The following is a 16,648-nucleotide window of genomic DNA, read 5'->3' on the forward strand; positions in this document are numbered from 1 at the left end:
TATATCCAATTATTCCTGGGGCCTGAGAAATGTGATTGTGTGCATGTCTGGTGTCTCTGAGGGTTTGTGTGTGTGCGTGTGTGTGTGTGTTTCATCTTTGATTCCTTCCATCTTTTGATCAGTCACTCGTTTCCACGTTGTTGTAGCTATTTTAGCCTGATTTAGCCTTTACACACACACACACACACACACACACGGCCAGGCATATGCTACCTCACCCACTCAGCTCACTCACACTTTGATGGTGTCTGTGCTGATTGGAGGGAAGGGATGCATGATCTCCCTGCTTTACAAAATTTATTTTTATATAGAGACAGAAAATCTAGGAGAACAGACGCCAAGGAATGAGAGAAAAATCTGTGCTTCATTTTAATCAGGCAGGTTGCAGGGTTGACCAATGAGAAGCCTCGGCTGCAAATTAAACCGTTGTCTGGGGTCCTGAGAGTCGACATCAGGTTAATGAATTTAAAAAGAGCAGTCTGCGTGTTTCCAGATGATGAGTTTAAGAAAGATGGGGCCAGGGGGGGCTGTGTTACTGCAGTGATGGGACATGATGGACTACAACCCCTCACCTTCACTTAATTAATCGTGTGTGTGTGTGTGTGTGATGTCGAGTTGTAGGGGTGCAACGGGTCGCAGTTGATCCGTGATCCGTACGGACCAGGCCCCACTGTTCGGAACGCATGTGATTCGCGGATTAATTGCTAAGTTTAACCATCATAGAGTGAAAGTTTATCATTTGCACGTGTTTTCTCTTGACTTGATCGTGTGCTGTTATCTTGAGCGTTCAGCCGCAGGCACCCAAAGTGCACACACACAGGAAGGTGCGTTTTAGATATAGCTCACCATCACAGAATTGATTCCTCTTTTGCGTCTCCTTGCATTTGAACGAACTCATACACACAAAATTGTCAAACTACCCGTCTCTGCAAATTCTCGTAAACACAGTCGGTTGTGTCTTAAGTGAACGGAAACAGTTGAGAGGAATCGGATGTGTATCATTATATTGGATCTGTTTATTAGGTCTTAAAGTGACAGCAGTCTATAAATACCTGCTGTTGTCTCTGTCATTAATGTTAACCAAACAACAAAACACATCTTTAACAAAGATTAATCTATATTCAATTTATACAGTGAACATCAAAGTGTTATTTTACATTTGATTACATTTCTGTACCTGAATACTGTTAGACCTTACTTTATTTGTAACTTTGTTATATTGTATTTTTATGCTTGTATTTTGTGTATTTGTTCTTATTTTATTAATGACTGTGCACTAGAGGGCGGATCGGGCCGCATTTTTCTGTCAGAGCCCGGCCCGCATCCGACAGATCAGTAACCGAACCCGACCCGAGCCTGACAGGCATTAAAATATTTTTGTCCGACACAGTTAAAATCTAATTTTCTCATACTAATGATGACACATGTACGTTTGTTTGTGTGGAAAGCCCGCTTTTATAAAGCAACTGTAGGAAGGCATTCGGAAATACAGATGAGTGCATCAGCACATGGGGCAACAAGGCAAGCGCACGTTAACACAGGCACGCGCACATTATGCACGTGTTTCGTTGTCACAGCTACATAAAAAAAATTCCGCACGCAGGAAGATGGATGTTAGTGTAATATTTTACATTTATTTTAATCACAAAAACAAACCTTTGCATCAAGTGAAACAGGCCCGTTGGCTATACCTACATAATAAGCTTTTTTAAATTAAAAATGTTCAATGCCTTATCGCGCTGATGTGACCGAGCCTGACCCGAACCCGAACACCATTTCTAAATATCGGTCTGAACCCGGCCCGGCCCATCGGGTCCCGTCGAGCTCGGGTCGGGTTGGGTATCCATCCTCTACTGCACTTGTCTTTAATCATGTTTAATTGTTAAAAGCTACATTTTTGCTGTGGTGTTGAAATACTTAGTTACATTACCCCCCCCCCCCCCCCCCCTTTTTTTTTTGTTTTTTTTTTTTGGCTGATCTGAAAAATGCTTTGCTCCACGACTCAAAAACCGTAATATGATCCAAACTGTGAATTTAGTGATCCGTTGCACCACTAGCAAGTAGGTTGGAAGGTGTTTTTTGCCTCTAATGTTGTTTTGATGTTTCAATGTTATTGTTTTTTGGAGCGTTGTGGTTATATTTTGCGTCTTAATGTGGTTTTGTGCTTGATGTTTTGTCTTTTTGGGTGATCGCAGGCCAAAATCCCCCAGCTGTGCCAGGGCAAACAGGAAATGAGGCAGGAAGTGGAAGCGTGTGTCCCACTTTAGCTTTCCAGATTCAACAAACACTGGCTTTCCTGTTCCTACCACAGCACAGACTGGCACAGTGACCTGCGCTTACATAATCGCCAAACAATCAACACATTCTCTGAACCCACCCACAGCCCCTTAAATGGCCAATGAGTGCCCTTTCTCTGACTGACTGACAGAGATTTAGACCAATGAGAAAGTAGAGGGATGGAATGCTTATGGGAACATTTATTGGAATAATTGTTGGAAAAACGTTCTGGAGGGACATGGTGATGGGGACAAAATTGAGATAGGAGGATGTATGTTGCAGTCCCTTGAGAAAGTTTGTGTTCGCCTGCAAAACTTTTGAGTTTTGCAAAGTTTCTCGGGGGAATTTTAAGGATTTACATGCAAACACAAAAGTTTTGCCAGGGACCAGAAAGTTTCTTAGGGGAACGCAAAACTTTTGAGAGATACTTCTGTGAGTGTGTAAAAAGCATTTTATACTTTTATGCTAATATACTATAGGAAATGAGGCAGGAATGCTAATTTGCATTTTATGCTAAATGCAAAAGAGTATTATTCTTTTACCATGTCCCTTTACGGGCTCTGTATTGCCAACTAAAATTGAAGTCCTAAGTCATTTACTGAAAATCTTCCCTTTTTTTATAAAAGCCCAAATTAAAATTTGATGTGTTGTGGTGGTTTATGAGACTATGAGAACTAACTATGAACAGTTATAGATGGACCGCTCAACCTTTGAGGGGACCAAGAGAAACATGATAATGTATTTCTGCTCAGCTAGCGACATTGTGCATCAACCACACGGCAAATGCTAATACTTTTTTTATATACTTTCTTTGTATAACAGTTCTATCTAAGAACGTATTAGACAGGACTGTTAAACAGATCGTAAACTAATAAAGATGAAGAATAGGAGCGCTCAGGCTGTGTGGCGTTGTGTGATGCTCTGGCGTTCTCAGCGCAGTCAAAATAAATGTCAGCCTCACCGTCAAAATAAGTCACAGCAACAAGTGGCTTACGTTACTAGTGGCTTACGTTGCTAGTGGCTTAAGTCACTTAAAAATTTCTACTAGCGGTGCGAATGTAACAACGGAAATGACCCTAGGGGAACATTTAGTTCTCTGGGAACCATCTAGTTCCTATAACTAAGTTCCTATAACTACCCGGTGTGAAAGACCCATTGACATTATATGGCCCATTCATTTTTATTGTATGAAAGCGTCAATATCCTGCTAAGCTTCTATTATTGATTAGACAAATGTTTCTCAGAGAACGAGATAAAATGAAGACTAGATAAATCAGTAATAATAAATCTCTTGTCTCTGTTAGTTGTCAGCTCATTCATACTGAAGGTTACACCTTAAGTAAGACTCTGTCATCATTTATTCCAGCATCAACTGTTTTTAGAGCTCCTCACACTGGATGAGATGCGTTCACAGTCTCTTCAGCAGCTCTCCACTTACCGCTTCTTCATAACCGCCTGTGTGTTTCGGATAAGTGCTAATCTCCTCTTATCTCTGCAGCTCTCCAGACCCGGTGTGTGTCTGTGCTCTGGAGAGGAGAGAATTTCGGAGAATGTAGCCGTTTAAATATTTTTATCTTGATTTATCCTGGTTTTGTCCATTCTGATTGGCTCTGTTTGTTTGTTTTTTTTCAGGTGTAAAACAAAGTTGTATCCGGACGATCTCCCACGCACCAGTGTGGTGATCGTGTTCCATAATGAAGCGTGGACCACACTGCTCCGAACGGTCCACAGCGTCATGGACCGGTCTCCGAGACACCTGCTAGAGGAAATCGTGCTAGTGGATGATGCCAGTGAGAGAGGTGAGTGTGTGTGTGTGAAATGTTCCCACAAATATAATAAAATCTGAAATCACCTACATTGATCAGCCAAAGGTCCAAAGTTTAACAGCTTTGTAAACATGCTAAATAATGCCTTAAAGAAAATATAAAAATGCAGAAAGGGGTTTAGGGTTAGGGGATAGAAAATATTAGGGGATATTATCTCAGTATAAAAACAATAGAAGTCAACGAAAAGTCATCACCATGAAAGGAAAAACAAAAGTATGTACGTGTTCTGGTTGCACCTATGAGGACCCCCAAAGTCCTTATGTTGTGGTGTGTATTCGGGTTTCAGGCCACGCCCCCTACATTATGAGGACACGCCGATTGTAATTCAAAATGCTAAATGAACTAATTATTTTTTATTAAAAATGTAAAAATGCAGAAAGTTTTCTGTAATGGGTAGGTTTGGTATGGGCTAGCAAATATCATAAGTCTGTTCAGTATAAAAACCATGTCTTCATAATTATAGGTGTACCGTCATGTGACTGTGTGTTTGCTGAAACCCTTTCTTGTTGTTTGAAGCAATAGTTAAAAAATAGTAAATATTATGTCATCATTTTCTCACCCTCATGCTGTTAAAACCTTGTATGACTTTCTGCTATGGAACTTAATAAAAAGAGATATTTTAAAGAATTTTCACCATGCTCTTTTCTATAGAATGAAAGGTTTTAAAGCTACAAAAATAGCATACAATGTTTATGCTATATTCCAAGTATTGAAGCAATATTATGGCTTTTAAATGTTCAGAACCAGAAAGAAATGAAGCCATTTTTTATGAAAAACCTTGAAAATCTTGTTGAAAGGCATCAACCATTCCCTTTCATTGAATGGAAAGGAGAAGCTTAGACATTTTGCTATACATTTCTCCATTCACATTCCACCAAGGAATAGTTAGATGTTGCGTAAGAGTGAGAAAGTAATAGTAGAATGTTCAACTTGGGGTGAACTGTCCTTTTTAAAGTTACAATGTAACGGACATCCTATAGAAATGGATTATTGGAAAAGAAAAAATGTAGGGTGACGAGTGAAGACTTCCATCAGTTGTTGATTGGATGGAGGCAGATCTGAATGTGAGCTTGAGGTTGAGTGTAAGAAAGAGGCAGGGTTTAAGTGGACTAAATCTGTTGTTTTCCCCGAAGACAGAGGTATGACATTTTGATTATGAATCATTCACAATAAGATCTATAGCATGCCTTTAGAAAATAGATAAGGTAAATTTCCATTTCATGCTGACAGATGTTTGTGGTGCTTACAGAGGAGAGAATGATTGCACAGATGTCTCTTGCATACACAAATAAATGCTCTCGCACAGATCTCGGAGTTAAGATGAGGACATTGAACTGCAGAGCTCCAGAAATAATGACATGGTTTTGTACTTTCCACTCTTTGAAAATGCCTGTATCATGTCAGCTTTGCTTTCAGTGTGTGTATGTGTGTGTGTTTGTGTGCAGTAAAAGGGAACAGAACACATTTTGAGGAAAAAGATGGCCGGTGACCTTGTTGCGTATTAACGTCAAAGATGAAATGTGATTTACGCACTGTAAAGCGAGCGTGTTTGTTAAGACAGATTTATAAAGAGAGAGAAAGAGAGTGTGTGTAACTCTGATGAGCTCTATTGTGTGTCTACTGCTGTGTGTGGGTTTGCAGCTCTAGTCTTTGCCGTTATCTGCACTAACCTGTAATTTGGCTAGATTATAGGATTAGTGGATTAGTAGGTGTAATGAATACATACCTGGAATTATATTATCATTAACTTGCACATAGACACACACACACTCACATATATCTATGCCTAAGCCACTTGTAGCATTTAAAACAATTGATTTTCATTTTAGTGTTTTATTTGTAATATTTTTAGACCATTTAAAAAGAAATTCATGGAGAAAGCAGAATTAATATCGCCCATTTATAGGTTATCAGCCATAACATGAAAATAATGATTGCCTTTTTGGTATTGACCAGAATTGTATTACCAGTGCATCCCTGATTTAGAATATGCGAACCATAATATTAAAGAATTGTGAAAACAAAGAAGAAAAATTAAAAGGCTTTGAGCTTTGTCACATTTCTAGCTCTTTCATAAACTATGCAGTGTGGATATCATCCACTGCGGTTTAAATTTTATTAAATCCTAAAATGATATATACATTAGTCTATTGAGGCTAACACCTCACTGTAAAACTCATTAAAATGACTCATGAGTCGTTTTAAATGATAAATCAAGTTATCATATGCATACTGCTCTGGAGGGATACGTGGGAAATCTGATTTTGCCGTGTTGTTCTTATTAGTGTAATTATTCAGTCCAGGTTTAGACAGAGCTGCGCTTGAATCTACCTGCACTTTTTCCCCATAGCACTGAATCATTTTCTCTGCCACTGCAGAGCCGTCGCTTCTCCCTGCATTGATGTAAACAGAGATCTGACGAATGTCGAGGCAGTGATACGACCAGACACACAGAACATTTATGAAAGTATAGTAAAACAAAGACAGTGAGTAAAAATTTGGCTGTTGAGCATTTTTTGTCATAAATTGTACAATGTCGTGAAGTTCAACTGAATCAGACAACTGAATTAGTTTGTGATAGGTCATGTTTCCTATTGATTGTTAAATTAAAAGAGAGCTTAGAGACGTGAGGTAAGAAGATCTAGTCTCCATGTTTACCTGGTATAATTTAAGTTATTTATCCAAATTGTAATTTTATTAAGCAAAACACAGGCTTTAAGAATAAAATACATGAATTAATATTATTATTTTGTGACATTTCTTTAGGGATAGTATCATATCTGTGTTAAACTATGCGTGTAACGTGTTAGATATGTTAAACTATGTTTCAGCTCTTTTTGTCCATACAATGAAAGTGGGGACTAAAAAAAACGTTGGTTTGTCCCTGTATGGAAAAAAAATAAAAATAATAATGTCTTCTTTGGTGTACTGGAGAAGAAGAAATTCATACAGGTTTGGAACAACACAAGAGTGAGTAAATGATAGAATTTTCTTGGTTGAGAAATAAAGTCGCAATATTTACTAAACTAAAATTAGCCCCTTTCACACATTTCATACTCGTTACTGGTAAATAACCAGTAAATTATAGTTAAAGGAGTAGTTCACTTTCAAATAAAAAATTTCCTGATAATTTACTCACCCCCATGTCATCCAAGATGTCCATGTCTTTCAATCTTCAGTCGAAGATTTTAAAATAAATAAAATACTGTTGTGAAGAGAGATGTGTGAAGAGAGATGTGTGAACAGGACCTTTTCAAAATACTTTGATAAGTTGGTTCTGGCAATTTACCAGTACGAAAAGCTGTAAATTTTACATTTCCATAATTTAATTAAATATTATCTTTTTTTGATCCACTCACAAAACCTTTGCAATTCCCTCACAATCCCCAGTTTGGGAAACCCTGACACAGAAGCTGTAATAGTACGAGAAGCTGTAATATTACCTGTAAATGTGTGTGAACAAAGAATGAAGATTACTGGTATGAGCACGTACAGTACAAGGTGAGGTAAGAAGTCTTCTTTGGCCCAATTTACAATGGAGAGGACACGATTATTCTGCGCTGTTTAGCTCTGCTGCTTTTCAATAGTTTTTCTATGTAAATATGTGCTAGATGGACATTGTTGACCCTTGCACTGTCTCATGACCCTGCCTTCTTTTTTTATTAATCAGCGCTGTGGCTCTGCAGTTGGATACTATTATGTGTATCTCGTGTTTTTAAGAGACAAACGTGTTCTCTGTGGTCATCCCTTTACGCCTGTCACTCAGAAGTCAAATTTTTTTTCTCAAAAGGAAAAGAAACTAAAGCACTTCTGCTCATGTGGGCGAATGAAGACAACAGCGCAGCGTTTAAAGATCATTGTTCTGCCTTTGCCTGTGTGAACAGCATTTTTGTGTATTTACTGGTAAAGCCATTCTGGTAATTGTAAAAGTAATTTACTGAGATTGCTGTGTGAAAGGGTTGATATATTTTCATATGTGTTAAGTTCATTGTTGTAGGTTGTGTTGGGAGTCCCACTAAGTGTTTTGCACATACAATCCCGGTTTCGCCACTGACTCAGAGTGACCCGAGAGGTCAGGAGTGTTTCGGCTGACTGTAGAAATATGCCTCTGCTCTGGAGTGCCAATGACTTCTGTATAACTGACCTCTGCGCGACACTGTTGCCCTTCGGCATCATTGCCATGGCTGCTGAAAGCGCTGCTCGGGTGCTCCATGTGACCCGGCTCGGGGTGGACAGCTCCGGGGTGAACATTCACTCACAAACACAGACAGCAGCCAACGAGACCGCTGACAGCACTGTGATGTGATCATGACACACGCACGCACGCACGCACACACACAAACTTACATAAACACCCACACCCAGATCTGTTAGGTATTTAGAAGAGGAACAAAACAGTATTGGGAATGTTGCGAGCTAGATTCAAACCCACATTGTGTGTATTAGTACCGTAGCTCAATGTTTTTTTGAGTTCACTGTGTCAGGGTTTCTCAAACTGGGGATTGTGAGGGAATTGCAAAGGTTTTGTGAATGGATCAAAAAAAGATAATATTTAATTAAATTATGGAAATGTAAAATGTAAATAAAATACATACCGGTACTTAAAAAATAAAAATAAAATTTTTTTGTTTACCTGCATGTCATGTGACCATTAACCAACATCAGAGAACCACACAAATGTAAATGTGTTGTTTAATTATTGAAATATTATCCTAAAATCTCCAAATTTCAAGTAAATATTCAGGTCTAGGGGGTTGGAACTTGGATGACAATAATAGTTGTGAATCTCTGCTCTAGGCTATTACAATAGGAGTGACCTAATGTATTTAACGTTTGGTAGTTTGAGACATAAATCAGTGAATATCTGCTCACTTCAAACCTTCATTCAGTGGAAACGCTGACCTTACAGTTTCAGAAGAGCACTATTTATCTGAAGGACACTACAGAAAACACTATATCTCCTTTTCTCACGGTGTCCTTCATATTTTTTTTACTGAATTGATTCTCTCTTTCTCTCAAGGTTCCTCTTTGTATTTATTTTGCTCTCTTTTAGTTATCAGATATATGGTTTGTATTGGAAGGTAAATAGTGAATGTAACTGCTAGTGATAAGATCTTTTCCTCATTAGCGGTTTCACAAGTGTGTGTCTACCTTCAAGTGCCTTGTACTATTTTGAGCATGTACAGTGCTATGCATAAGTTTAGACACCCATGCTAAAGTTGACTAAAAAGAGGAATAAAAAATCATCTTTTGGAAATTGAACTTAATGCCTTAATTTAAAAAAATAGGAAAAATCCAACCTTTAAGGACACCAATTTTCGTTGTGAATGAATAATGTATCGTAAATAAATAAATGTTCTTCCTTAAAATACAGGGTGCATAAGTTTGGACACCCCTATGTTAAACTCCCATAGAGGCAGGCAGATTTTTATTTTTAAAGGCCAGTTACTTCATGGATCCAGGATACTCAGCATCCTGATAAAGTTCCCCTGGCCTTTGGAATTAAAATAGCCCCACATCATCACATACCCTTCACCATACCTAGAGATTGGCATGGTTTTATTTCAGTTAGCCTAACAGCTGGTTTGATTTGCATTGAGAGATGATCTTATGGAAAGTACTCCATGCCAATCTCCAGGTATAGTGAAGAGTGTGTGATGATGTGGGGCTATTTTAATTCCAGAGGCCAAGGGAACTTTATCAGGATGCAGAGTATCCTGGATCCATATAGTAACTGGCCTTTAAAAATAAAAATCTGCCTGCCTCTATGGGAGTTTAACATAGGGGTGTCCAAACTTATGCACCCTGTATTTTAAGGAAGAACATTTATTTATTTACGATACATTATTCATTCACAAAGAAAATTGGTGTCCTTAAAGGTTGGATTTTTCCTATTTTTTTAAATTAAGGCATTAAGTTCAATTTCCAAAAGATGATTTTTTATTCCTCTTTTTAGTCAACTTTAGCATGGGTGTCTAAACTTATGCATAGCACTGTATGTTAGTTCATATTGAGTCTGTGTGTTGTTAACTACAGGAAGCTGAGTACACTACTTGGGTTTTGTTTTCACACCAGTGTGGCTAAAGGCTAATGTTAGCAAAAGACGTGTTACGATGTTACGATGTGTGTTTGTATTCTCAGTAGGATAAATGTTTGTTTAATGTGTGGGTCAGGTTTTGCATTCACTGTGTGGACAAAAACTTGAAATCACCTAAATGATGGACTCTAGCAAAGAAAACGACTTAATAAACATTAAAAAATGATCATCATTTACTCACCCTCATGTTGTTCCAAACCTGTGTGACTTTTTTTCTGTAGATCAAAAGAAGATATTTTGAAGATTCTTTTTTTTTTTTTAACTTTCGTCCAAACAAGGAAAGTCAAAATTGACATTTCTGGACCCAATTGACAAAAAATGTCCCCACACAGATTCCGTAATGGATATTATCTTCTTTTGATCTGCAGAAAAAAGTCACACAGGTTTGGAACAACATGGTTGAATAAATGGTGACGAAATGTTCACTGTGGGGTAAACTAATCTTTTTAGATCAGAGATAGGGATCGAAAAACATCATTACATCACTATAAAAGCTATGAAAGTCAATGGAAAGTGCCCACCATGACAGAAAATGTGCAGCTGGAATAACTGTAATAACATCAGAATTCAGTCTGTGGGTGAGAGACTGCAGAGACATTGACAGAGTGTTCATCCAGGAGTGCTTTGAAGCATCATTGAAGCCCATGGTGTGTGTGTACACACACACAAACACTCCTGTCTAACCACTGCGACATTTTGACAGATGCAAAAAAGACACATCGATGTCTTCTTTTCTCGCTCTGTCACGCACACACACACATGCACTAGTTCATTCGGTAATAGATTGACTGCGCAGGTCACGTCCTGCATAAGAATAGCTGCCAGCCCCCCTCCTCCCTCATCTGTGCTAATCTGCCGCTCCTGTGGAGAGATAAAGACCCAAATTCTTCCTCTCATCTTCCTGCCGCTCAATTTTGTCCTCTAATGATGTCCTCTCTTGTTCTCCTCCTCTCTTTCCGCCCACTCTCTCTTCCTCCTCTTTATTTCCACTTAAACGACTAGAGGAATACGGCAGGATATCGATTTACGTGTGTGCATAGATTTGCTCACGTGTCTGCAGAGAGTGATGAGTGTTCATTTGAGTGGAGCATTGTTTTAAACAACATGTAATGGAGTTCGCAATGCCTTTAATTTCCATAATGTGGCATATTTACGCCTTTAAGTGGGAAATATTGTAGGATGGAACTTATATGTTGTCAGGTTGTTTCTGTGGGATGGAGTTAAAAAGAGACATATCACCAGATAATGACATGAAAACAGGAATAAACGTTTCCTTTCTGTTTCTTGAGTGTTTTTTTTAGGGGGTTCGCTGGCATGAGAAATCCCTGCTGCTCCTGCTCTCTTTGTAGTTCAGAGTATTCAGGTCTGTTCTGTATATCACACCTCAAATAAAGCATGAGAGAGCAGATAAACCCTCTGTGAGACTGCATTGCACAGACATGTCCTCCTGTCAGATCTCCTAAAGGGCTATTATTGGATCTGTGGGAGTGTTTGACATATATAGATTTTTTTGGGACAGATTTGGACCCGTGTACAGATTTGTTGCTTTTTTTTAAAAGGAATGTCTCATGAAAATTCTGTCATCTACTCACCCTCATGTTGTTCAAAACCAGCATATTTTTTTGTTTTGTTTTAAGTAGATATTTTTGCTAGGAAAATGTATGTTGTATGTCCTTGCGTATGCCCTTTTCCATGAAATGTAGGTTAGTGGGTACTGGGGCCGGTTTTCTTTTCACGTTCATTGGTTGTAAATGAGGATCATGGACATTCTGCTTAATTTTGTGATCCACTGTTGAACTGTCCCTTAAAATAATCACTTACAGCAGTGGTTCTCAACCAGAGGCCCTCAGGAATTTTCCAAGGGGGCTGCAGGATGAAATAAAGTATTTAAAGGAATAAAATATTGTTAATTTATTCAAATAAGATAACTTAAATCTAAATTAAAATCAAGATGTGAACTGAAATCGCATATAACTCAATTTAACTTGTTTGTTTTAATTGAAGAACATACAATTCTGGAATACAGAACATAACTTCTAGATTCAAAGATGTTTCATGGTTCATTAATTTAATATATTACAATAATTTATGATGTTAATAAATTCAATGCATCAACAAAAAAGTAAAAAAAATAAATAAAAAAAAATCCCTCAATCGAGTCAAAAAGGTTGAGAACCACTAACGTACATGTTATCTCAACCATGAATGTAACCGTTGATGATTCACAGGCTTCTTCTGTATTGTTTCACAGTTTCAGTCTGATCTGTATGTGTCTGGACACACAGATTATTTAATGGAAACAGAAAGCACTGATATCCCACAGTAACTGGATGATCAGTATTTTAAGATGGCTGCTGCAGCTGAGGATGCTGATCCACATGAGCCGAGAGCCGATCATGCAGATGCTGATGTAGACCAATGCTTTATTAATGATTGAACTGGGGGGAAATTGTTAAAGAAAGGTTTCCTATACATCGCCAAGACCAAGAATATGCCCCCCACACACTTTTTGGGCAATAATCATATTTCAAGAGCTTTACTTTGTTTATCCATAGTGTGGAATAAAAGTTGTAGGCAGCCATGGAAAAAGACAAATTTAAGGGCAAGAAAAGCCTCAGTCCACTGGAGGCATTGTCAGTCTTACAAATGATCACGGAGTTGGTTAGAGGTAATCAGCAAATCAGTTACGAATATTGCCTGACCTACTGTAATTAATATTCATGAGCTAGATAAGATTGATATTGCTCCTCACCCAACTTTTCAGATTGTGCCTTAGTCCCTGGCTAAAACGTGTATTCAATGTATGTGTTTGCATCTGGAAGATGTCCTTTTTAGACCGTTTTCTCTTTGCATCCAATGATGAATAGAAGGAAATTATCATTTTGAATGTATGCGAAGTCACATCCTCCCCAAGTTACCTATATATAATTCTTGTTTATGGGGAGCCAGTGTGTAATTGTTTGTTACCTCTGTGTGCATGTAGACTTTCTGAAGCGGCAGTTGGAGCAGTATGTGCGGAAGTTGGAGGTGCCGGTCAGGGTGGTACGGATGGAGCAGCGCTCGGGCCTGATTCGCGCTCGGTTGAAGGGGGCGTCCATCTCCACAGGTCAGGTGATTACCTTCCTGGATGCCCACTGTGAGTGCACAACCGGCTGGCTTGAGCCTCTCCTCGCTCGCATCAGACTTGACAAGTAAGCACTACTACTTCTGAGATGCAATACTTTAAGGTATATACTTGCTTGAAAAAGAATACATATACATGTATACAGTATGTATGTGTGTGTCTGTGTGTGTGTGTGTGTGTGTGTGTGTGTGTGTGTATATATATATATATATATATATATATATATATATATATATATATATGCACACACTTTTAATTATTTAAAAATATATATTATTCAAATAAATATATACTACATATATATTAATGAAAATATTTTCATTTGGAGTTGGTAAGGTTAGTGACATGGTGTTTTCTTTTAGGGTAAAGGCTAACGTGTAGTCTGTAGTAATAATAATTAGCTTTATATAAAAACATTAAAGTGTAACTTCACAGATTTTTAACCTGCTTTGTTGTATTGTTGCAATCAAGTTCAAATTCTTTATTGTTCCCCATGGGGGCAATTTGTTGTGCAGCAGATAGTATAATACAAAACACACACACACAATACAAAAATTGCCTACCTTGCAGGCATAGTTAAAAAACAATACAAAACAATAAACAATCCATAAATAGTAAGTTAATATGTTATCTACGGTTCTTTATAGAATCAAAAAGCAGAATTGCTGCAGGTACAAAAGAGTGTTTGTATCTATTTGTTCTTGATTTTGGGAGTTTAAAGCGTAATCCTGATGGCAACATCTGAAGGGATGCGAACTGTCTGGCAGGATAGATTCAACCCTTCTTAGCATCTGATTCTGATAGAGTTCCTCCAGCTCTTTCTGCTATAATGCAGCTACTCACCTTAATTAACCTTGGAAGGGAGTTTTTTTGTTTTACAGTGATGGACCAACAGATTAAAGAGAAGGTAACAACTGACTCAACAAACGACCTATAGAACAGGGTCATCAAGGACTTGTCCACATTAAACTTAGCCAGCTTCCTAAGGCAATACAGACGCTGTTGGTCTTTCTTGCAGAGCAAACTAGTTTTTGGTTCAAAACACATGCTATCATATTTTGTCTACTCTTTATGGTAAAAATTATGCATTATGGTAAAAAACCTGACATAACTGCAGTTTTTTCCAGCCCATTTTTTCCCAGCAGTGATACTTCCGAACTTTTCCCCCCGATAAGTAAAGCATGAAGACTTAGAAGAAGACTTGGGAGAATTCTTTCAGATTTTGTTTCAGTGGTTGGGAAATAGCATTCCACTAGTCGATTGATATCTCGCACATATATGCGGTCACAAACACAAAAAATGTACACCCACAAGCACATGCCTTTTATTTAATTTCTGCAATTTGTGGTGGAACATAAAAGCAAACCAGTCATTTTCACACTTTCTTTTCCGCCCTTTTGGCATGCCGGTTTGCAGAGAGCTGAGCGATCAATAGCTCTTAGAGTTTCGTTTTTTCCCTGTGCTTTATTATTACAATTTTGTAGTTAGGTTTCACCCCGGGCAGCATTTGTGCTTGAAATGGAGAACTTGTAGCGTATAGAAACATGAACTCACTTTTATCTGAATTTGATTCTTTGAGGATTTATGTGCAGAGAATATCTCCTCTCTTCTAAACATGCGCACATGCCCACATACACATGCTGATTCTCTGTGTTGTGTTGCCTCGGGCGGCCTGTTGGGGCATCATTAGCTGATGAAGCTTCAGTCTGCTGAATTTAGGAGAGGAAAGTGTGCGTGCAGTGCATGTGCGTGCGTGTGTGTGTGTGTTATCCATCCTCGTTGCCTGGGTTAGCATCACAGCGGGCTGCTTGGTGCTGATTGATGACACAAGTTTAGCGAGACGTCCCCTCTGATTTGTGTCTGCATCTGTTTGAGTAAAGAGAGGTGTGTCTGTCGTGTGCCAGCTGAATTCAAAATAAAAAGGGCATTCTGTGGCGGACAAAACTCATTTATTCTGGTAGTTGAGGTTGTCTTTGTGAAAGTGCACAGCTAATATCTCTTTTGTGTTTGTGTTTCATAGGAAAACCGTAGTGTGTCCCATCATTGACGTGATCAGCGACGACACATTTGAGTACATGGCAGGGTCTGATATGACATATGGTGGGTTCAACTGGAAGCTGAACTTCCGCTGGTATCCGGTACCACAGAGAGAGATGGACCGCAGGAAAGGAGACAGAACGCTGCCTGTCAGGTAACACACAAAATGCTTATTATGCAGTTAGATCAAGATTAAATAGGATGGTTTATGTCCATGGTAGAATTACCTACTAGGCTTATAGGGATTGTTGACCTAAAAATTAAAGTTCTGTCATTATTTACTCACCCTGATGTCATTCCAGACCAGATCTTTCATGGCTTCAGCAAAAATATTAAGCAGCACAACTGTTTTGAACATTGATAACAATAAGAAATTTTACTTGAGCACCATTTCAGCATCTTAAAATGATTTCTGAAGGACCATGTGACACTGAAGACTGGAGTAATGGCTGCTGTCAATTTAAAAAATAGATATTTAAAATTGTTATATTAATATTTTAATATTTCAAAATATTATAGTTCTTACTGTATTTTAGGTTAAATAAATACAGCATAAGAGATATTACTAATATTATAATATTTTCCTCCAGTGAGAGGTTTAGACTGACATGAGATTACATGACATAATATTTTATGAGAAACATTTATATATTCAGTTTTAGTGTCTCCATGGGCAACAGACATTATTGTGAAATATTTGACTGCTGAATGCTGTGATTGACTAATCAGAAATCTAGAAGTACTCCTGAGACCTGTATAATAAAATTAATATATGGGGATATTGTGCATGTGTAATATTTTCAGTGTAACAAATTAACAGAAGTAAATTTAATTGCTTTTTTTACTATCTCTTTTTTGATTAACTATTTCACCAGGCAGCCAAGAGTAAAGGATTTTTTTTACACAAAATTAAACATACAAAGTAAACTAAGCAGGATTATTTCTGAGAAAATGGGTCTCATTCACTAAGCATGCGTGATCCTTTTAAAACCCTTTCCCATTTTTTAACGGACAGTAAAAGATATGGCATATGAAAATAATAAGCGAGAAGTGATATAGATGTCACAAACCAGAATTGGATCACCACGACACAATGAATCAGAGCATTTGTGTTAACCACTAGCCAATGGCTCATATATGTAAAGGCCTTTTAAATGTAAATTCAACATACATTTTTTACTTTCCAAAAAGGTATTGTACATGCAACTTAAAGCGAAAAAGTTCTCCAGCCCTGCAGCTAAACACTAGAGTTAACACACAGATGAGGGAGTTTTAATCCACACCAGC

The 16,648-nt window shown here is 38.0% G+C and overlaps 1 protein-coding gene across 2 annotated transcripts in view; it reads left to right on the forward strand.

Moving 5' to 3' along the window:
• The window catches only part of galnt1 (UDP-N-acetyl-alpha-D-galactosamine:polypeptide N-acetylgalactosaminyltransferase 1), a 90,361-nt gene that overhangs the window by 61,312 nt on the left and 12,401 nt on the right, over positions 1-16,648 (forward strand). For both annotated transcript variants that reach the window (XM_079626852.1, XM_079626853.1), the window contains exons 5-7: positions 3,910-4,076; positions 13,184-13,391; positions 15,345-15,515. In XM_079626852.1, the coding sequence (XP_079482978.1) occupies positions 3,910-4,076; positions 13,184-13,391; positions 15,345-15,515 (546 nt within the window). The remainder of the gene's footprint in view (positions 1-3,909; positions 4,077-13,183; positions 13,392-15,344; positions 15,516-16,648) is intronic.

This window comes from Phoxinus phoxinus, assembly GCF_949152265.1.
Source record: "Phoxinus phoxinus genome assembly, chromosome: 10".
Classification (NCBI taxonomy): Eukaryota; Metazoa; Chordata; class Actinopteri; order Cypriniformes; family Leuciscidae; genus Phoxinus; species Phoxinus phoxinus.